Consider the following 21,447-nt stretch of genomic DNA (forward strand, 5'->3'; position numbering starts at 1 on the left):
ACTCAAGGAAAAACTAACTCAAAACCCTGAGCCGTTTGTCAACAACAACACTTAGATCCGATCATCACTCGATGGATCTATATTTATAGCTAACGGATAAACCTAATACTTTTAGATAAAGATACAACACTTGTAGATAACTCCTAAAGTATATTCTTCTTTATCTTCAAATCTCGAAGTAGATTAGGATTCCGTTAGCTTGCTCCGCAAGTCTCTAGGCTTGTTCACTCAACTTCGAGCTTATCTCAACAAGGTCTAGCAACAGTTTACATGGAATCTCTGAATGCCTAGATGATTTTGCTTCCTGGTCTGGTCTTCATAAGAACACATTCAAAACCGAGCTTTTCACCGCGGGTTATACCAGTGTGAATCCAATGTTTTGCTAGCTATAGATTCCCATCTTGTCAACTACCTATGGGATTGGCATTGGAGCACACACTTGAATGATAAATCCTTCTGGACCATTGAATCTTCGGTTACAGAATCCTTGGCCTGGAGAAAGTTACTCGATCTCAGACCACTAGCGCTGCAATTCTGTAAAATTCGTCTTGGTAATGGCATGAGCGCTAGTTTCTGGTTTCATGTTTGGACTCCTCTAGGACAATTGATTACTCATATCGCCCTTCTGGTCCAAGAGCTTTGAGGATCAGGAAGAACGCGGTGATGGTGGAAGCAATCAGAGATTCAGTTTGTCTCTACCTCACCCAAGATCCCAAATGGAAGTTGAATTACACACTTATTTTACTACAATAAACCTGCCATTAACAGTTGATGTTGTAGATAATTATGAATGGATTTCTGGTCATTATCCCTTGAGTGTTTTCAGGTCTTCACCACATACGAGGTGCTGCGGCCACGACAGGGGATCAAAGACTGGGTGGATGTCGTCAGGTTCAAAGGAGGAATCCCGAAACATGCGTTCACAATATGGATTGTGAACTATGACAGGATACCAATGAGGTCTATGCTAGCAGCTTGGAGACTTCCAGTCTCTCCCACCTGCCCGTTCTGCTCCACGTACGATGAAACAAGGGACCAATTGCTGTTGTCATGCGATTACAAGAAGGATGTATGGAGGGAGGTCTTGCTCAGATGCCAGCCTCCATCAGTGATGTTCACTAATTGGTCAGAGTTCCTTTCATGGATCCGGTCATCACCATCGAGGAAGCTAATGCTACTGAGGAAGTTGGCAGTTCAAACAGTTGTCTTTCAATTTTGGAAGCAAAGGTACAACTTGATTCACAATCAGGCATCACTTCCGGCTGCAACTGTCTTTTATGGTATCGAAAAAGAGTTGAGAAACATCATCTCAGCAAGGAAACTAAGAAAGCATTTCAATTATCTTATGGCTATGTGGCTGAGATAGATTGTTTCTTGCAGGTTTAGTTTTCATTGATCCATCTTGTTTTTATTTTCTTTTTTGTTAGGATAGCTCAGATTTAAGATCTTATTTGAAAAATCTTCTTTTCATTTATATGATATTTAAAGTTTAGCAAAAAAAAAGTATGTAATTGTTCATTGAGTTGATACAAAATCCAACATAACAACAACATGGCATTAAAACAAGGGAAAATTGCCAAAAGAGAACTAAAAAATAAGGTTGGTGTCCCCTTGGTATAAATCCATCTAATTGTTGTCCTAATGGTATAAATTTTTTCATAATCCCAAAATTAACCTTTCTTTAAATAATTTAAAATCAAATTAAAACGAAATTAAAAGGTTTATATACATTTATAATGAAAAAACTATATAAAAAGATATCTAAAAAGCAAAAGAAATGAAAAAAAAAAACGAATAAATGAGCAACATTCCCATTCTAAATACATTTACACGGGATTATTTGTCTCTCTCTCTCTTCTTAGAACTCCATCTCTTCGACCCAATCGAGAACCAAACCCTAAGATGATTCCGTCGCCATCGCCGGTGACAGCTCCGCCTCTCTGCCTCTCTCTATCTCCGGTGTAACCCCTTCGTCCGTCCCCTACTCTGTGCCTCTCCGTCTCTCCGCCTCTTCCTCTCTCTATATCTCTGCCTCCCCGCCTCTCTCCCCCTCTCTCTGTCTCCGGTTCTCTCCACCTCTCTCCGCCTCTCTCCGCCTCTCTCTGTCTCCGCTTCTCTCCTCCTCTCTCTGTCTCCGCTTCTCTCCGCCTCTCTCCGCCTCTCTCTCTCTCCGCCTCTCTCCGCCTCTCTCTATCTCCGCCTTTCCGGCTCTCTCTTTCTCCGCCTCTCAGGCTCTCTCCTTCAGACATCCCTACAAGCAAGGTAAACCTAGGAACTATCTCTGATTTTGTTTTTTTTTGTTTTCGATTTTGACAGTTGTTGGCATTGATTTGTTATGTCTGACCCGTCTCTTTCTTGTCTGAATGTTGTAATACTTTTCTCAGCCTCTCTCTCTCGACGAACTCAAAGGAAATTTGGAGCTTCTATTGGTGATTGGTGAAATCGAGTTTGTCTTCACCCTCTCCGCCTCTCTCTTTCTCCAACATTGCTAGCATATAAGGTATCAATAATTTCTCCTTCTTCTCCTCGATCCGTTGCGTTGTGGCATTTGTCTGTGTGAATTCATATGGTTTTGTTAACCATTATGTGAAAAGATTGAAGGAATCGGGTTCTTTACTTGTTTAAGTTTGGTATATTGATTTTGTTTGTGAATCGGGTTCTTGGCTTGTCTTAGTCGTTGTTGCTTGAGTCTTGATATCTCTTGTGTTATGTCTGAACTGTCTGTTTTTATGGTTGTTGTATGTGTGAAGTTGTTGTCTCTGTTCTCGTAAAGAAGAACCTTTGTCTTAGCTTGTTGGTCAAATGATAAGGGTTGTTGTTGCTATGTGTTTGTCTTCCTCGGGTTCCTTTTTGCATATTCGATTGTTAGAAATAATAGTGTTGTTGTTGTATTTTTTAACTCATTTTCTTAGTTGCAAGATGGGACGGATACTCATGCTTTTTTATCTTTGTTCTGATTTGTTTTCTGCAGCTAGCTAAGGGGTGGTTATCTTTTTGGCCCTGCCTTGTAGCCGATTCTCTCTTGGAGCTACATTAGGTGAGAGACAAGTAACTCATTTATGTTTCTGATATTTTAAAATGGCATTTGGATATCATAATTTTTTGGGAAAATTGCCAAAACGGAACAAAAATTCAGCATGGTTGTCCTTATAGTATAAAACCATCATTTAGTTGTCCTTTTAGTATAATTTTTTTAATAATCCCAAAACTAACCCTTGATTAATCTAATTAAACACATTAAACTAATATAACTTAAAATAATAATAATTAAAAACGTTTAAAAAGGAAAAACTAAAAAAATTATTATTTTAATAAAAATAAACTTTTTAAAACTTAATAAAATAATAATAAAAATAATTTACAATTTTTAATAAAAAACAGTTTACAAAGTTTTATTTTTTATAAGAAGTTTAAAATGTTTGTAAACTTTTTAATTTTATCAAAATTTTTAATTAAAAAAAAATTAAAATGTATTTTTCTAAAGTTTGTTTAAACTTTTATTAAAAACTTTTTGTAAAGTTTTATTTTTATTTTTATAAAGTTCACAAATTTTATAAATTTTGTTTAAAGTTTTTATTAAACACAATAAACTAAAAGAATTTTTAAAAGATTTAATTAAAAACGTTTTAAAAAGGGAAAATAAAATAAAACTTTTAATTTTTTTTATAAAAATAAACCTTGTAAAAATAAAAATAATTTACAATTTTTAATAAAACATTAAATAAACTTATTAAAAACATTTTACAAAGTTTTATTTTTATAAAAGTTTAAAATGTTTTTAATAAAACTTTAATTAAATAAAAATTTTAAACTTTATAAAAATAAAAATAGAACTTTACTAATTTTTTTAATAAAAGCTTTAAACTAACTTTATAAAGAAAATTGTTTACAAAGTTTTATTTTTATAAAAAAATTAAAATGTTTGTAACCTTTTGAATTTTATCGAACTTTTTAATAAAAATAAAAATTTTAAATTTTTTTTTAATAAAACTTTAATAAAAATAAAATTTGTAAACTTTATAAAATAAAAATTAAACTTTACAAAAAATTGCACCTAATTTCAAAACACCACATGTTGTATAGATATGTATCATAGAGAATAATAGTTTGTGAAAAAAAATCAAAAGAAAAACTATGGAAAACTCAAAGATTAATGAAGAAGACAAGGTATAATCATTTTTTAAAAGTTTTTGACAAGTAAAATCGAAAATAACACGTTTTAGGAAGTTAGAATATTTTTAGGAGATCTTTAGAATATTTCCTTAACTGAATTTTTTATTAATTTTTGCAAAAATCAGGTATATTATCCGTAGAAGGCGCCTTCTAAAAGTTTAGAACATTGACAAAAACCTAGAACACGCTTTCTACTTTTAGTAGACGGAAGAGTACATTTTAGAAAACACATTCCGCGAAATTTAGAATACTTAATAAAAGTAGAAAATGCTTCCGGACGAAAAGTAGATAGATTTAGGATTAGTAGAATGCGCATTCCACTTTCTTAGAAAATTAGTAAATAGTAGAATGTACGTTCTAAAAATAGTAGATGAACGTGTTTATTTTAGAAATCGCTTTCTACTATACCATTTTCCGTAGAAGGCACATTCTACCTTTAGTAGAACGTATTTTCAAATTTTTATTTATCAACTTTTTGAAAAAAATAAAAATACCAGCATGTGTATATAGGTGTTTTATTAATTCTTTATATTTTTAATTTTTTTTTTGATTCACAAAAGTATTTATTTCATTAGTTTTCAGAAATACAAAGGGTAAAAAGGAGAAAAATTGGACAAAAAAGGATTTATACCAAAGGGACAACACCCTTGTTTTTTTGTTCTCTATTGGCAATTTTCCCTAATTTTTTTTCTCTGTAGATATGGAGCCAGAGCTACCTAAACGACTGTTTGCAGAGGGTCTTGAACCTCAGGTCGAGAAGATCAACAACTGCTGCCGCATGGAACTCATCAGGGATCTGAAGATAGCTATGCCTACAGACTATGATGATGTGAAGAAAGATCCTGTTTTCACTCACATCATGGCTATTGCGGAAAATAACCTTAAGTTTTCGGCGAAACTGGTGGATAGCTTCTTATGTAGGCAGCTGATTACCTCGAAGAAGCATGAGAAGTGGTTTGTCTTTGGGAGGTCGCCTCTCCGGTTTTCGCTTCAGGAGTACCACGCTGTGACAGGTCTAAAGATATCGCGGGAAGCTAGCAGTGGTGTAGTGAAATGGAAAAACGATGGGGGGTTTTGGAGTGAGCTATTAAAGACAGATGGTAAGATAAGCTTGCAGTCCATCAAGAAGGTACATCTACAAGAAGTTCACACCTGGACTCGGCTTGATAGGATGAGGTTGATTTACTTGTGCGTGATAATGGGCGTGGTGATGGGGAGAAATGAGAAGGTGTTCATCCCTCATATGTATATCAAGTTGGTGATGGATCTTGACAAGCTTCGGAAGTTCCATTGGGGTCTTCACTCCTACGATTTTCTGCTGCGTTCCATCGACAAGGCTACAAAGAAGTTGGGTAAGAAGGGCAGCTACATTTTCGAGGGTTTCTCCTATGCTATCCAGATTTGGCTTATGGAAGCAATTCCAGATTTTGGAGAAATATGCGGCACAAAACTCTCAGGCAGCTTCAGAGGTCCAAGGTGTGGCAATTGGAAAGGAGTTGCAAAAGTTTCTTATCAAGACATCACCAAACTTGAAGACTCATTTACTGACAAGGTATCTATATCTATCATATTCTTTTATTTGGTTGTATTTATTCTCTTGCAGCTTTTCATGTTATAATTGTTTTCTTTGTAGAGTGACTTCTTCTCGGTCATCTCAGTGACTGGCAATGGTGATGTCTTTCTGCACGAAGACTATGCAAGGAAGGGTGAGATGGAAGATGAACGAGTGAACCTTTTCCTTAGTAGGATCAATAGCAAGTTCGATTGAGCAAGACGGAGTGGCCAGTTATAGAACTTGAAGAGACTGAAATGGAGGAAGCTTTGACAGATGATATAGATGCAGAAGCTGGTATGAGTGGCGACGATACTGATGCTGCAGCAGACGAGGAGAACCCTACGGTTGAGGTTCCAGGAAAAGGCAAGAGAAAGGTTCATGATGAAGGAGCGGAGACAAGAAAGAAGAAGTTGCTGTGTAAGCGAGCAGCTGAAAAGAAACAGAGTATTGATAGTGAAACTAAGAGTTTCATTGAGGGTCTCCTCCGTACATCTGTTACTTCCTTGGGGGATATGCTCATCACGAAAATGGAAGATATGGAGAGCAAGTTTACGGAAAGGATGGGTAAGTTGGAGACCGAAGTGTCACAAATCAGGGATGCAGTGATGTTGAGTGCAGAAGGGAGCGATCCTAGCATGAGCGAAGCTGCAGAAAATCTACTAAAGTTCAAAGGAGATCAAGCTGCATGCTTTCTAGTTTTAGTAGAAGGAAGAGTAAACTTTAGAAAACACGTTCCGCAAAATTTAGAATAGTCAATAAAAGTAGAAGATGATTCCGGACAAAAAGTAGAAGCTTTGGGATTAGTAGAATGCGCATTCCACATATTATAGAAAATTAATAAATAGTAGAATGTACGTTCTAAAAATAGTAGATGAACGTAGTTATTTTAGAAATCGCTTTCTACTATACCATTTTCCGTAGAAGGCACTTTCTACCTTTAGTAGAACGTATTTTCAAATTTTTATTTATGAACTTTTTGAGAAAACAAAAAATACCAGCATGTGTATATAGGTGTTTTATTAATTGTTTATATTTTTAATATTTTTTTTGATTCACAAAACTATTTATTTTATTAGTTTTCAGAAATTCAAAGGGTAAAAAGGAGAAAAATTGGCCAAAAAAGGATTTATACCAAGGGAACAACAACCTTGTTTTTTTTGTTCTTTTTTGGCAATTTTCTCTTAAAACAACGCATTTTTATGTAATACTCTAGAACTCTCAATAAACTTTGGATCCTATATATAATTTTTTTAAAAATAATAATCAATAGGTTAATTTTAAAATTAATTTTTATTACATATTATAATTAAAAATATTTTTAATATGTTTTGTGAAGTTATAATTTTTTTTTAAGGTGGGCTATTTTTTAGGGATTGGAAAGAATTATGACCAAACTTTATACTATTTTAATTAAAATAATTGAAAAGAAATAATTTATTAAAATTGTAATTTTAGTTTTGTTATAACAACACAGTTTAGTCTTCTATCTTAAATCTATAAATTGAAGGTGCAACTTTATTTTGTGACACCATTTGTGTTTGTGATAGTAGTTTGAAATATATACTGCAAAGCTCTATTTATTTTTTTGGTAGGTTCCAACTTATTTTATGACATAAGACTGTAGAAAATTACAAAATATATTAACCCGTCTTACATTGGTTACATTTTTATAATAATCTTTTAAGAATCGATTTAATATTATTTCATCCCATTGCATATCATCAATATTCTACATCTTTAATAGAATAACCCCAAAATATGAAATTATAAAACATCAAACACAACTTGATTCATTGTATAACACTATAACTAAATAAAAATATCAGCTAATTTAAATATTTTATTTTTATTAAGTAAATATATTAATCTAATAAATAAATAAAATAATCTGTTAAAATTAAGTATTTTAAATTAAAATGTGTTGTGCATGGTTAGGAGTTTTTTGGAGTTTATTCCAAAACTTATAAAAGCATCTTCAGAAAAACTTTATAACTTCAAATATAGAGAGTTTTTTTGCTTTAAAAAAAAATTAAAAACTTCAAATTTAGAGTTTTGAACATCTAAACTTCATATTTAAAGTTTTACTACTCAAAACTTCAAATTTGAAGTTTTTTTTTTTTGCATTTTGATCCTTACAATTAGTTACATATCATATTTATATTTTTAAGTAATTTTAGTTTCTCGTATCTTCAAATTTTTTATATCTCATAACTATTTCAGATTTATTTCTATAAATTCGAGTTTTACAGGTAAAATTAAATAAATTTTAAAATAAAATATATATTATTTTAAAAATAGAATTATGAAACAAAAATATTATAAAAGAAACTTAATAAAAAATTAAAAGGTACATGAAGACAAAAATTATTACACATATTTAAATATTACAATAACACTAATGGTCTAGTAAATTTGCTTCGGAACCTCCAAAATATCTAAAATGTACTCTAAAATCATTTTGTGTAACCAAAGATGGAGCATTACCAAAATAATTTTAGGAATTAATGTGATATTTTCTTGTATTTTAATATTTAATTATGTATTTCTATTAATAGTTTTATATTGTAGTGTAAGATTTTATTAATTAATATTGTTATAATTTGTTTTATATATGTTCTAGTTTTTTATAAAAGTTTTATAGATCTACATTAATTATGAAATATATAAAGATTATAAAGTAAATTATAAATAATTTGAAGTTAAGTTTGAAGTTTTACTTTTGAAAAAAACACCTTAAAATTTAAAATATAGAGTTTTGCAAACTTTTAAATAGAGTCTTTTTGGATATGCTTTAAACACAATCTCGAGAAAAATAATGAGTTACCGAAAGTTTGAAAGTATATTATTTCAAAACATTATAGATATATCTCTGACTTTACTCAAAATAAAATTTGTTATCTGTTTGTTAATATGAATTCCTAAAATTATGGAGATTTAATTCGTATTCAAAATTTTTAATTAAATTAACATATATTATTAATTAGTTCTAAATTTCTTGTAATGTTGTCAAGAAAAAAAATTGTAATATAAATCATTGCATAAGACAAAATATTGATGTAAATGGTCTAAACTTCAAGGTTTTGTTCTTAATTATTGTAGAACAACATGTGTTCATGGTGTCTATAAGAATCATGATTGAAAAACTCATTAATTTACAAATATCATGTACATACATGTTACCAGTTCAAGTTTCTTTTGTTATTTTTGCATCGTTTTTAGATCTGTATTGTGAACCGTTTATACATATTTTGTGGAGTAAGAGCAAACAAACATCTAATCTATTAGTGTCGGATCCTATTTTTTATCTACTGTTGGAAGGTTGTCATTTAAATTTAACCTATACATTTTTTTTCATTAACAAAATATTAGATATTAAATATATAAATCTGAAAATTCTGTTACACTAATTCATTTTGCTTACTAGTTATTCGGGAATCAATAAACATGATTTATATTTTTATCAATGAAATTTAGTTTCCCAATTAAAATATACTAGATTTGGATCCGCACAACAATGCGGATATTTTTTTATATAATTAGTATATATTTTTAAGGTTATTTATATATTTCAATGTGTATATCTTTTAAATACAATAATTTTATATTTTTATTACTGTAAATTAATTAATTATTCCAAATCATCACATATATATTGCTTTTAAAATATATTTGTCCTATTGAATTTGCGTTTGATAATAAAACAATTTTTTAAAATATCACACATGAAATAAATTACTACTTTTATTTTAATATATAAGATAAGAAATAAAATATTGGTTTGTTAAGAGATCCGGTTTTATAAGAGTTGATCGTTAATTTAGATGTGACATATTTTTTTTGTCAGAAACAAAAACACACTCATATAGACTATGTTAACCAAACTGGTAGCTCCGCATCCATATGAACGACAAAAGACGGTTGTTTCCTTGCACTGCGTGCTAAACTGTCCGCCTTTTTATTTTGTGTTCTTGGTATATGAACGAGCTCTGAACTGTTGATACTTCTCTTCAAAATGTTAATGTCTTCTAGATAACTTGCAAAGGCTCTTGTCACTCTTCTCGTTCCGGAACCATCTTCACCAACTGAGAACAATCCGTTGCAAAAATGACTGAAAATTGTCTTAAATTCCTCATGCATTTCATTGCCCAAATGAGAGCTTCCATCTCTGAATGTAGGGCCGAGGTGGCCGCTCTTGTATTCCTTGATCCCATAAGTCCATATTAAACATATTTTAGTAATAAATGAATGGTAATTGATTTCTAGTTAAGGTTCATTTTAAAAAAAAATCACATATGAATCAAGGTTGTGACTTCTGTTTTAATATATAAGATTTTAAAAGTTTGTTTAGTTAAAATGAAATATAAGTTTAATTTTAAAATAAACACGACATTAAATAAATATTTTTAAAAAAAATTAAGTGAAAAATGAAATATACATTTATTTTAAATTAACACGAAATTACTTAAACATTTAAAAGGTAGTTGCTCAAAAAAAACATTTAAAAAGTTTATTTTAATAAAAATGGATATGTATTTATATTGTAAAAAAGATATGAAAAGATTTTATTCAGATATAATTTCAAATTAAATATAGGAATATATATTTGATTTGTTTTAAATAATTAAATTAATTTAAATATTTATAGTAGTTAAATCAATGGAAACAATTTTTTATGGGTAGTCCAAATTAAAAAAAAATCACAGATAAAAGAAGTCATAACTTCTATTTTAATATATAAGAATCTGTTTATTTCTAAGCGACATACACAATACAATATTTCTTCTTCCGTTTCTGAATAAGTGTCAATTTGACATTTTTCACACAGATTAAGAAAGTGATGGAAATATATGTGAGTTCTTATTAATCACACATCGTTGACCAATAATATTTAAGATGAATAAAATTATTTATAAAATTAATGCAGTTTATAATTAATTTTCAGCTGAAAGTAAATATAATTTGCATTGGAATTGTAAATTGACACTCTTTGTATAACTAGAAAAAATGTTAGAATGGCATTTATTATGAAACAAAAGGAATATTGTATACCTGATATCATTTCATTATGTCTCTTTACATTTCTCATTGCTATGTAAGACAATTTGAACCCTTTATTACCAAGATTTTCAATGTATGTGATGGTAACTAATTCCGGTGATTTTACAAAAAAAAACTAATAACCGGTGATATAATGAACTGGTCTTTGTGTATAACCAATGTTCTGAAAACCAAACCAATTATTAAATCGGTATTATAGTTGGATCAATGTTCGGACCAGTCGAACCAGTTCAACTGGTTTAAATTATTTAATTTAATATTAAATTAAGTAACTATATGTAAATATGTATAACTATAAAATTATTTTTATAAAAATTATATCATTACGTAATTAATATATTATCATAACATCGCATGTTATTTCTAATCCAACATATAAAAGCCGTATATTTGTTACTAAAAATTATAATAACCGCAAATTATCGTTAATATTTATATTGTGTGGTTTTCGTTTTTCTTTCCCTATTAATGACTATTCAAAAATAAAACAAGTCAAACATAAAGCCTAACAAATCAATCCATTGGTAGTATATAAGATTAGATGCTTTTTTAAGATATTCAAATATTTCCAGCATGAAATGTTTAAATTATGTTTTGACACAGATTTACTGTATAAAATTATACTAATATTTATATAAGAAAAAAATAAGATTTACTAACAAAAAAAACAAGTAACCCAGACTACAAGCTACACATTCTAGACTGAAATCAAATCTAAATTAATAAAATTGCGAAACACTTCTAACACTATTTTACTTTAAGAAAAATCGAGTTTTAACACGGATCACAATGTAGTATGACTTTAAGAATCATGAAATTATCTGTATAAAACGGTGGAAGAAGAAAAGGAAAAATAAAAGGAAGAAGAAGACCAACACATAAAATATATGATCGTTTGATTTTGTGCCAATAGTAATGTTAGTAAATGATGTTGCCGTGAATAATCAAGCATTCTGATTGGTTAAATATATTGGTAAAATTTATTAAAAATATTTTAAAATTAAGGAGAGGCATAAGATTGTAACTGTGAAAGAAAAGCAATAACATATAATTGGTTTGAACTTTGAAGACTTTTAAATTTAATTTAAACTTTTTGTTATTCAGAAATTTTAGTTATTAATCTATAATAAATCTATTAAATTCTCTTGTTGTTGGAAGTTAAAAACTTTTTTATATATTTACTCATAAAATACTAAACTTTGGAAATAACATGCCTAATCATAATATTCTTGAAATTTATGTAATAAAAACATACACATACAAACTCAAAAACTAGAATATTGTTTCAAAACTATAACGTGAACAGACTATCCCATTATTACTATAACAAAAAGAAGAGATGATGAAAAGCAAAACTGAAAAGACAAATGATTTTCTGCCTTACCATAACACAAAGAACACATCATCATCGTAACACAACGTGACAACAAGGTATGTACTAGCATCAGTAGTATCATTATAACAAAACCGATAAAAATTCCAGATAAATGAACACACCATACCAGAACACAAAGAACAAATACCTATAAAAAAAGCTTCACCAGTATTGTTGACTTCAATTTCTATTGCCACCGTCCACATATTAGAAACTATCATATATATTTTTTTTTTGGTAAAAGAAACTATCATATTTCTCCGGTAATTAGCGTATTCTCGTTGTTGAGATTCAAGAGTGTCAATGCCACGATGTTTATATATATTAATGTCGTACTGCATCTGTTCAAAAATGTGTATCATTGTGTCAGCGACGCGATGTTTATATATATTGTTTACGTCGAGAATGTTTTCTGGAAAATTTATAAAAATATTGGTATACATTACCTAATAATAAGGAGAAATGTTTTTGACAAAAATATATTATGCAAATCCATAGTAATCAATACAAAATATTGGATAAGAATTTAGAATATATTTTTAACTTTATTTAATTTCTAAAAAATCTGTCAACTTTTAAAATTTTTAAATTCCTTCGATTCCAATAATTTCCTCCAAACTAATTGGCAATACTTCTGGCAGTAAAATTAAAAATACATCTACACTAAATCTGACTCAAATGAAGAACTAAACTAACAAATAAAATACTAATGATAAAATATTTTTTTTTTTACTTTTACAAAATTATTAGTCAAGTTTGACCATCAAATTTTCTAACTAGTTTTTTCGATGATATAATTAGATCACTCTATTCTTCCTATGTGTAAAACAAATGTAGGATTTTATTAATTTTAGTTTTAAAAACAATTTTTTTATAGAAAATGTATCCAAAACTATCTGTCAACCACTCTAATTCACAGTTATCTACATTTATGTTACTTAAGAAACCCATGTTTCATTTGATGTAGTCTTGAAGAAGACTTTGTACAACTTCATACCCTCGAGGTATTATCGAACTGTTATTTGTTATCATTGTTAAAAATCATTTTACAGATGAATTTATTGTTTGATTCATTGGATATAAGAAGAGAGAACTCTTCGTTGTACAAACAACATAGAATTGAAAACATTTAACTGACTATATCAAAGGCCAAACAAAAGGCTCTCAGTAAAAAAACAAACGGTCTACAAACTTACCATCATGGCCCAGATAAAACTTATTCGAAAACGTACAGATTTAAGACATCATTACATCATTTGAGATCGAGAGCTTCTTTCTTTTTCTTCAGGGCTTTAGGCCTTGGACATGTGAATGATCAAGTCGACCACACGGGTACTGTAACCCCATTCGTTGTCATACCACGACACAAGTTTCACGAAGTTGTCACTCAATGCGATTCCAGCCTTTGCGTCAAAAATGCTCGACCTGCTGTCACCAACGAAGTCAGTTGAGACAACATCATCCTCTGTGTAACCAAGGATTCCCTTTAGTTTTCCCTCAGATTCCTCCCTGTACCGGTAACAAACCAATCAGTTAGGTTAATCTTACAAAAGATTCGATGAGACAAGCGAAATGGGAACCGAAAGCTTACTTGATAGCCTTCTTGATATCGTCGTAGGTAGCGGCTTTCTCGAGTCTAACCGTGAGGTCAACAACAGAGACATCAACGGTGGGAACACGGAAGGACATTCCGGTCAACTTTCCGTTGAGCTGTGGAAGCACTTTCCCGACAGCCTTGGCAGCTCCGGTGCTGCTGGGGATGATGTAATGTTGAATGAAGCGGCTCTTCCACCTCTCCAGTCCTTCATTGATGGACCATCAACAGTCTTCTGAGTAGCTGACATCACAAAAACAAAACATACAATGCAATAATAATTTCAGTGAAAGAGGTAACAGCATTCAGGAATCAATAATGAAAATGTATATAATATACCAGTGATGGAGTGAACGGTAGGCATGAGACCCTCAACAATTCCAAACCTGTCGTTGATAACCTGCATACACAGATTGCAACTGTCAATACAAACTAGTCACGATTCATTTTGAAATCCAAGAGACAGAAAACGTAATTTCATTAAAGAAACATAAACAGAGAGACCTTGGCAAGTGGAGCAAGACAATTAGTGGTGCAACTAGCGTTGGAGACAATGTCAAGGTCGGACTTGTATTCATGCTCGTTGACACCAACAACAAACATGGGAGCATCTTTGCTTGGGGCAGAGATAACAACTTTCTTGGCACCACCCTGAAACAAAAAACGAACCATATGAGATATTTTATCTTCTTAAGACTATGGGCATATTAGCTAAGACCAAAAACAAATAAAAAATAAAGTCAAAAAGACAAAACCTTCAAGTGAGCAGCAGCCTTGTCCTTGTCAGTGAAGACACCAGTAGACTCAACAACAAAGTCAGCTCCAGCCTCACCCCATGGGATATCCTCAGGGTTCCTTCAAAAGTCAAAATCAGAATTGTCCACAATTCTCCATAACATAAGAAGAAGAAGAAGAGATAGATTTATTATGTATATATTAATATACCTGATGCCGAAAACAGTGACTGGCTTCTCACCGAAGAGGAGGGTTTTCTCATCTTTCAACTTGAGTTCATTGTGCTTCCACTGACCGTGAACACTGTCGTACTTAAACATGTACGTCTGCAACAGAACAAAACATATTCAATATTGAATCAATCAATCAACACAAAAGACAGTAACCAATCCAGGATCGAAAGCTAAGAAACTCTCACCATGTACTCGGTGGTGATGAAAGGATCGTTAACAGCGACGAGCTCAACATCGTTCCTCTGAAGGATCACTCTAGCCACCAAACGACCAATTCTTCCGAAACCTTAGCCAAATACAGTATACTAAGATCAAAGCTAACCAAAATCTATGAAAAAAAGGCGATTTGAAATAGAAACACTCACCGTTGATTCCGATCTTAATCTTCTTGTCAGCTACACAAACAAAAAAACACCATCGGATTAGAAACCATTACAAACCAACAAAAAAGAGCATCAACGACGAAGATAGAATTCGAAGAAACACAAATCAAGATCAACAAGAGCGATGAGAATCTCACCCATTTTAGAGATTTAAGATGACGATGAGATCGAGAGAAAGCAAGCTCGAATGTGAAGAAGTTCGTTAGTGAGTGAGAGTTTGGTGAGGCTTTTTGGGTTATTTAAAGCGTTCGAGATTTTGATCGTGTGGCTGAGATTGTTTCTTGGGAAAAAAAGGTTACGGATGAGATTCAGTAATTTGATTGTCACTAGATTCTCCTTTACTTTTACGATTATTTACCTTTTTGCCACTGTTTCGGCCAGCTGCTTATGGTAGGATTAGTAACTAATTGGGGAAACTAATTAGGATATTCGAGGATTTAAAGCTAAGATCCTTTGGAAATACCCTTATTACTAGTCAGTGGGTGTATACCACGTAACACGTCGTTAAACTTTGTTTTGTTGTTGATGAACAATGCATGTGTGATATAGCACATCTTATTTTTGGAAAACTTTATGCATTTTTTAATATTGTTTCACAAGCCCAACATGAGTGGTGAACGCGAGGATTATTTACAATCCGATCCGTTTTGTCAGAAAAATTAATTATTTGATCCAATTTGATTCGTCTCATTCGGATATTCAGTATCCAGGATATCCGGAAATTTTTAATTTTTTTTATCGAGATCTAATTTGATTCGTAAAAAAAAAAAAAAAAAAAAAAACAAAACAATATAAAATAATAATATTTATTGCAAAAATACAATTTATTTACTTCTTAAAATTCTAATAACTGATATAATAAATTTATTCAATAAAAATACTGCAAAATTTATATAAAATATAATAATTTATATAACTTATATATAAATATTTAATTATATGATTTATATGCATATAACGGATCAGATAAGATATATGTTTCTAAAAACATTAGCATTTTTTATTTACTTCATTTTTTACAGATATTGTATTTTATTATTTGATTTGCTTTGTACAGTTACGCATATTCAGATTTTTTGGTTCGAATCGAAACGGATAACGAATCAAAATCAAATTTACAGATATTTTACCAGCCCTAACCAACATCACACACATAACTCCACAGTTTTGTACATTACTAATCAATACATCAATGCTTGATATAATGGCATGAAGCCATGAATCATGATAACAATGTTCTACTTCTATGTACTTATGTTACACTTTTCCCCAATTATAATCCCTTCTCAGTCAACATTCGACATAGTATACGCCTCTTTTAAATCATTGCTTTGAAATAATCAAGGTGAGAATTTTAAACACTGTACTCATAGGTGTATGTGTTCTTCAATTACCTGGTGTAAAATACATTTCTAGATGTAATCATAAGAATATTTTTTCTTTACAAATATAATTTCTAATTTGGTGCTCTAGATTTATCAAATAGTGACTTCATATTGAGACACATAGGTGCTCCCCTTTGAGAGCTTTGGTTGATCAGATGAACGTGAAAGACTTTATGCAAACGGTATGACTCTTGGCTTTTGCCAAAATTATCATTCTTCTAATCCTCTTAATTTTCTCATTTGGTTTTCATTTTATTTTATGTGTTAGTTGAAAGAATATATAAAACTATTTAATCGCGTATTCATATGGATCCATGTACATCCTGTGAATCACTTAAATTATCAGCGGTCAACAGTTTATCATATATCTAAGAATATGTTGAGATCTCATTATAGCATGCAATTATGTAGTTGGACACACATATGATACAACATCTTCAAGTGAGTTATAACATATAATTTAGTTGAATTGTATTTGAGGGCATTATTATTGAAAAGCTTTATTGTATGCCTACAAATTATATTGATATTTTTTTAAAAAAATATCAGTATATGTTTAGATAAATTCCTTTAGATAACATTTTTTAGTTTATTTTCGTAAAAATAGCATTTAGTGAGAAAAATGATCAAAAAATTTTTATCAAAAAAAATATGCATTTGTATTTTTAGGATTAACTAATATAGACTCATGATTTAGAGTTAACAGATGAATTTTGGAAATGAGTTTCCAAATTCCGAAAAATAAAAGATAAATATTAAAAAAAATTTAAAAAATTATATTGATCATTTTTATAATTATTTTTATGACAAAAATTTTAAAAAAAATATTTAAGAGAATTGTCCATATATTTAAGAAATATTTAATTAAAAAACCTTTAATGATGGATTTATCGACCATAACTCGTCAAGTGCATGTTCCGTAATAAGTGTGACAATTCCTTAACTTCTTGATTATTTTGAGTTATTTTGTGGACTTTCTATATGTTTTTTTTTTCTAAAATCCATATCATTGTCGGCCCTTATCCCTTTATCTTGAAGTGTTCACAATTTTTGTGTAATCTTAAAGATCGAAAAGAACAAAAATATATCACTATCAAGGTATATGTTAACATTCGATTCTTAAAGAACGGAAAAAGATAGATGCAATTATTGATGCAAACCCACATGACAAGAAAACGATTGATGCAAAAATTTAACAAATGGAATTATATCCGTGTAAACCTGCTTAGAAGTTAGAACCAATCTTAGTCCACTTAGATATAGATAAGTTGGTCTTATGGTTTATGTATTTGCTAATCATTTTAATTAACTCACCACATACGCATAGATCTGCATTTTGACTAAATAGTGGAACTGCGTAAAAGTGAATCCAAGAAATTATTAAGGTCATAACTGATACATTCGAACTGGAATTGAAGTTGCACATCTCTTATGATCCTTCCAAAGTGTTACCATACAAAAATACAATTGCAGGTCTTCTTGACCGGCAAGGTGAATCCAAGTTGATATGTCACATTTGAGCAAGTACATTCTTTGTTCTTCTCAGTGGGTAGGAAACAAAAGAGCTGTAAATGTACAAAATGAGAAAACATTTATTTACAGAGGACAATTTTTGTGATTAGATTAACTGTTGATTGATCTGGACGAGATCAAGTTCTCTGTGATCACATTCTCTCATCTCACTCCTCTGTACACAGCACCAGGTTGAAGATCATCCATGTTGTCTATATTCCTAAAACCATCAACTTGCAGACATGTCCATCCCCGTCTAGCTAGAAAATCACGGTAATCTTCTTCTGTGTAGAAGATTTTCTCTTCTGTATGGACTGGTAACTGGTTGGATTCATCATAATGGCATACCCTAATGGCTAGTCCTGCAAAATAGGTTTTGGATATTGACAACTCAGTAACCGTATTTGGTGTAGAAACAGATGGGAATGTGGTGAATCTTTACCATCATCGACATGGAGTAGATAGTTCCCTAAAGGCATGTCTCGGTCAAGACAGCGGACAACCTGATCTTCATCTTCTAACCAAAAAGCCCGTCTAGTTCTTAACCCAAAAGCTGATCTGATTGTGTCTTTGATTGCTTCAGTGCTACCATCAACGCCGATTCTTCTTGTATAGTCGCCAAATTTCACAGTTATGATCCTCCCACCAAAAGGCTGACCATGAGAATCACCACCTGTTTGTTTAAACATGAAACATAAATAAAAGACAAGACAAAATTAGACAAGCAGAGAAACAGAGGCTGTGAAGCAATTTCAAAGTAGTAAATGATTTTGGTTCATAACTTAGAAACACACAGATTCTTACGTATACTACTACTACACCATGCTTGAAACAAAAGTTCAAAAAATAAATATTTGGCCTCTTGGTAAATTAACTTTGAGGCTTTAAGTTATTAGACTTGCCGTTTCCAGGAGTCTCTCTCCAATTCCAAGGAGGAACTCCATTTGCTGCAACAGCATCAACTGTAGTGATGGCAAGAGGATGACCATCATGGTCAAGACGCCTTTCAAGGTTTAACGCTGGCCTTCCATTACCTAAAACATAGATTGGAAAAAAAAAACACTTATCAAAACACATACACATCCTCTAGAAACCAAACTAAACCAACTAACAGAGAAACTCTATGTTAATCCCAATTACACAAATATCATTTCCTCCTGCACATGCAACTCTTTGTTTCCAATCCCAAATGCTCACAATGCAAGTTTATACAGGTTAATATTACTCACTCAAGGAGGACTTTCACACCAATTTAAAACATAGAGGCAATGGACATCCTTTGTAATAGAGCAATATATATTAATTAACACACAAAAAGTCAATGATAAGATCAGTACCTTCAACAGATCCAAAAGAAATGCTCGGATCATCAAAACCTACGATGAAAGATAAAAGTTGCCACTTTTAAACAAAAGAAACTAAAAAACCAAGTACCAAAACTATCATCTTCTTACAAGATCAATGAGGCTATAACTAAGAAACATACTAAAAAAATAGAACTAAAACTAGTATCATCTCAGCCTAAAGCATTGCCCAAACTCTACCACCTATCTTATCAATACAAACCCTATTCACATCTGATTTTCCCCAAAACTGAGCATCCCTAAATTGCATAAAGAAATCAACTTTAGCAATTTAAGTACCAAAAGAATCATCATCTTCTTATTAGATCAATGAGGCTATATTAAGAAACATACTCAAAATGGCACTCAAACTAGTATCATCTCAGCCCTAAAGCATTGCCCTAAGTTTAGCCAATCAAAAGCTTATACCTTTATCAGTAAATTGCATAAAGGAATCAACTTTAGCAGTGGGCGGTGTATTAGGGCTCTTGCTATACTGTCCCGTCGCCGTCACTTTCTTGCTCCTATCCCTAAGAATCTCCTCAATCTCCTTGTAATACGACATCTTAGCCGACCTATTCCCTCTGTCATGGTGCTTGGCCTTCTTAAACTCCTTCAACAGATTCCTCCACTTGTCGGTACACATGGTCGGCGACCGATCGAAGCCTTTCTCCCTCATCTTGGCGGAGATCTGCTCCCAGAGATGCTTGTTGGACTTGGAGGTGTTGAAGAGACCGTCCATGCCTCGGCGGAACATGATCAGGGAGCGTGTCTCGTCTTGGACCCATGTCTCCGCTCGTTTCTTGGGGGCTTTCACTTCGTGGTCCTCGCCGCTGCTTTCTCCGAGGAGAATCTGTTGAGGCTGGAGATGGTGATTATGATTATGATGGTTGTGGTGGTGGGGATGTAGATCTCCTGGTGTGTTGGTGGTGACGTCGATGATCATGTTGTCTCGCGCGGCGGTGGAGGGATTGGTGTTGTTATTGTTATCGTCTTTGTAGAAATCGATAGGACGAGGCTTGTCGGAAACGAACATTGCTGCTGTTGTCTTACCCCCCCGAGCACTGAGAGAGAGATGTGGCGACCGCAGCTTTTTTTCGGTTTTTAATTTATGGGGGTTTTTTAGTCTATTTACAAAATTAGTAAAACATTATTGATATTTATAATTATTGTAGAAGATGCCAATTATTTAAATTATTAAAAATATCCACATTCGAATCTAGTCCATCTTTTAGATAGTTGAAATATTTGTACATGATAATCTATTTATCTGAAATGAACATACCGTGCTCATTAAAAAAAAGAATTAGGGGACATGACCATGTCGGGTTGTTCGTAGCCTAGTGGTTGCTGAGCTCTGCCTTCGGGTCCTGACATCGGGGGTTCGACCCCTACTTACCTCAGTTTGAGGATTAAAAGGTCCAAAAGTGACCAGTTGACAAAAAAAAAGGGGACATGACCATTACCGGAAAAAAATTAGTCATATAACCAATATAAGGTATATGCTATGATATACCATATATTTCTATAATATTTACAAAATTGTCCTCGTCCATTATTACTTTACACACGCACTTCTTTTTATTTTTTATTTTTATTTTTTCTCATCACAGATATCATAGAGGTGTTTGATTTAGCAACTAACTTTACAAAAGATTTCAATTTTCTATCAAAGGAAATCAAACTAGCTCTGGTGAAATTGAACAACGACTGATTAATCATAAGATGAAACAATTGATCGTCTGATTACTTTTCTTCATATATTTGGTTGACTTTACACTTTTCTTACTTTTCAATACATGTTGATTACGAAACAGAAAATACACAGAACCATCGGAGAAGATAAACAATACATGTTGCGTTCTACTATTCTATTTTATAAACATAGAATAGAAACATTTTCTTAATGTTTTCTCCTCTTTCCCCCTCCCCCTCCCCCTCCTCTCCTTCGCGGCTCCCATACCTCTCTCTTCCCCCTCCCCTCCTTCTTTTTGTCGCGGCGAGGCATCACTGTCACTCTTTCTTAATCTATAAACGATTAACATTGTGATGTTTCTATGTATCAAGTTCTCTATACTATTTATTTAATCTATATAGTATA

At 31.8% G+C, this 21,447-nt stretch overlaps 3 protein-coding genes and 1 pseudogene across 4 annotated transcripts; 2 read left to right on the top strand and 2 right to left on the bottom strand.

Moving 5' to 3' along the window:
* The first annotated feature begins 790 nt into the window (after positions 1-790).
* On the top strand, positions 791-1,366 carry LOC108819637 (uncharacterized). The gene has a single exon (XM_018592691.1). The coding sequence runs from the start codon at positions 791-793 to the stop codon at positions 1,364-1,366; it is 576 nt and encodes a 191-aa protein (XP_018448193.1).
* Positions 1,367-4,866: 3,500 nt separating this feature from the next.
* Positions 4,867-5,961, top strand: LOC130497119 (uncharacterized). The gene is made up of 2 exons (XM_056990104.1): positions 4,867-5,725; positions 5,807-5,961. Exons 1-2 carry the CDS (start codon positions 4,874-4,876, stop codon positions 5,939-5,941), a joined length of 987 nt encoding a protein of 328 aa, XP_056846084.1. The 5' UTR covers positions 4,867-4,873; the 3' UTR covers positions 5,942-5,961.
* Positions 5,962-13,205: 7,244 nt separating this feature from the next.
* Positions 13,206-15,370, bottom strand: LOC108806337 (glyceraldehyde-3-phosphate dehydrogenase, cytosolic-like; annotated as a pseudogene).
* A 2,528-nt stretch (positions 15,371-17,898) lies between these two features.
* LOC108805871 (trihelix transcription factor GT-1) lies at positions 17,899-20,445 on the bottom strand. 2 transcript variants are annotated; one of them, XM_018577849.2, is made up of 5 exons: positions 19,776-20,443; positions 19,341-19,379; positions 18,906-19,037; positions 18,446-18,676; positions 17,899-18,365 (listed from the first exon to the last, which is right to left on the bottom strand). In XM_018577849.2, the coding sequence occupies exons 1-5, from the start codon at positions 20,380-20,382 to the stop codon at positions 18,166-18,168; spliced, it is 1,209 nt and encodes a 402-aa protein (XP_018433351.1). In that variant the 5' UTR covers positions 20,383-20,443; the 3' UTR covers positions 17,899-18,165. The 2 variants fall into 2 exon arrangements, with proteins under 2 accessions (XP_018433351.1, XP_018433352.1); XM_018577850.2 differs by lacking the exon at positions 19,341-19,379 and having other exon boundaries at positions 19,776-20,445.
* Between the last annotated feature and the right edge of the window lie 1,002 nt (positions 20,446-21,447).

The sequence above is a fragment of the Raphanus sativus genome, chromosome 6 (genome assembly GCF_000801105.2).
Source record: "Raphanus sativus cultivar WK10039 chromosome 6, ASM80110v3, whole genome shotgun sequence".
In the NCBI taxonomy this organism is placed as follows: Eukaryota; Viridiplantae; Streptophyta; class Magnoliopsida; order Brassicales; family Brassicaceae; genus Raphanus; species Raphanus sativus.

Bases quoted from the DNA above. Each gene is read 5' to 3' on its own strand.
- LOC108819637 (XM_018592691.1), top strand. From the start codon at position 791: ATGGATTTCTGGTCATTATCCCTTGAGTGTTTTCAGGTCTTCACCACA.
- LOC130497119 (XM_056990104.1), top strand. From the start codon at position 4,874: ATGGAGCCAGAGCTACCTAAACGACTGTTTGCAGAGGGTCTTGAACCT. The intron at 5,726-5,806 runs GTATCTATATCT...TTTTCTTTGTAG, and splicing joins AAGACTCATTTACTGACAAG to AGTGACTTCTTCTCGGTCAT.
- LOC108805871 (XM_018577849.2), bottom strand. From the start codon at position 20,382: ATGTTCGTTTCCGACAAGCCTCGTCCTATCGATTTCTACAAAGACGAT. The intron at 18,677-18,905 runs GCAAGTCTAATA...TTAAACAAACAG, and splicing joins GAGAGAGACTCCTGGAAACG to GTGGTGATTCTCATGGTCAG. The intron at 18,366-18,445 runs GTAAAGATTCAC...CCTATTTTGCAG, and splicing joins TCTACTCCATGTCGATGATG to GACTAGCCATTAGGGTATGC.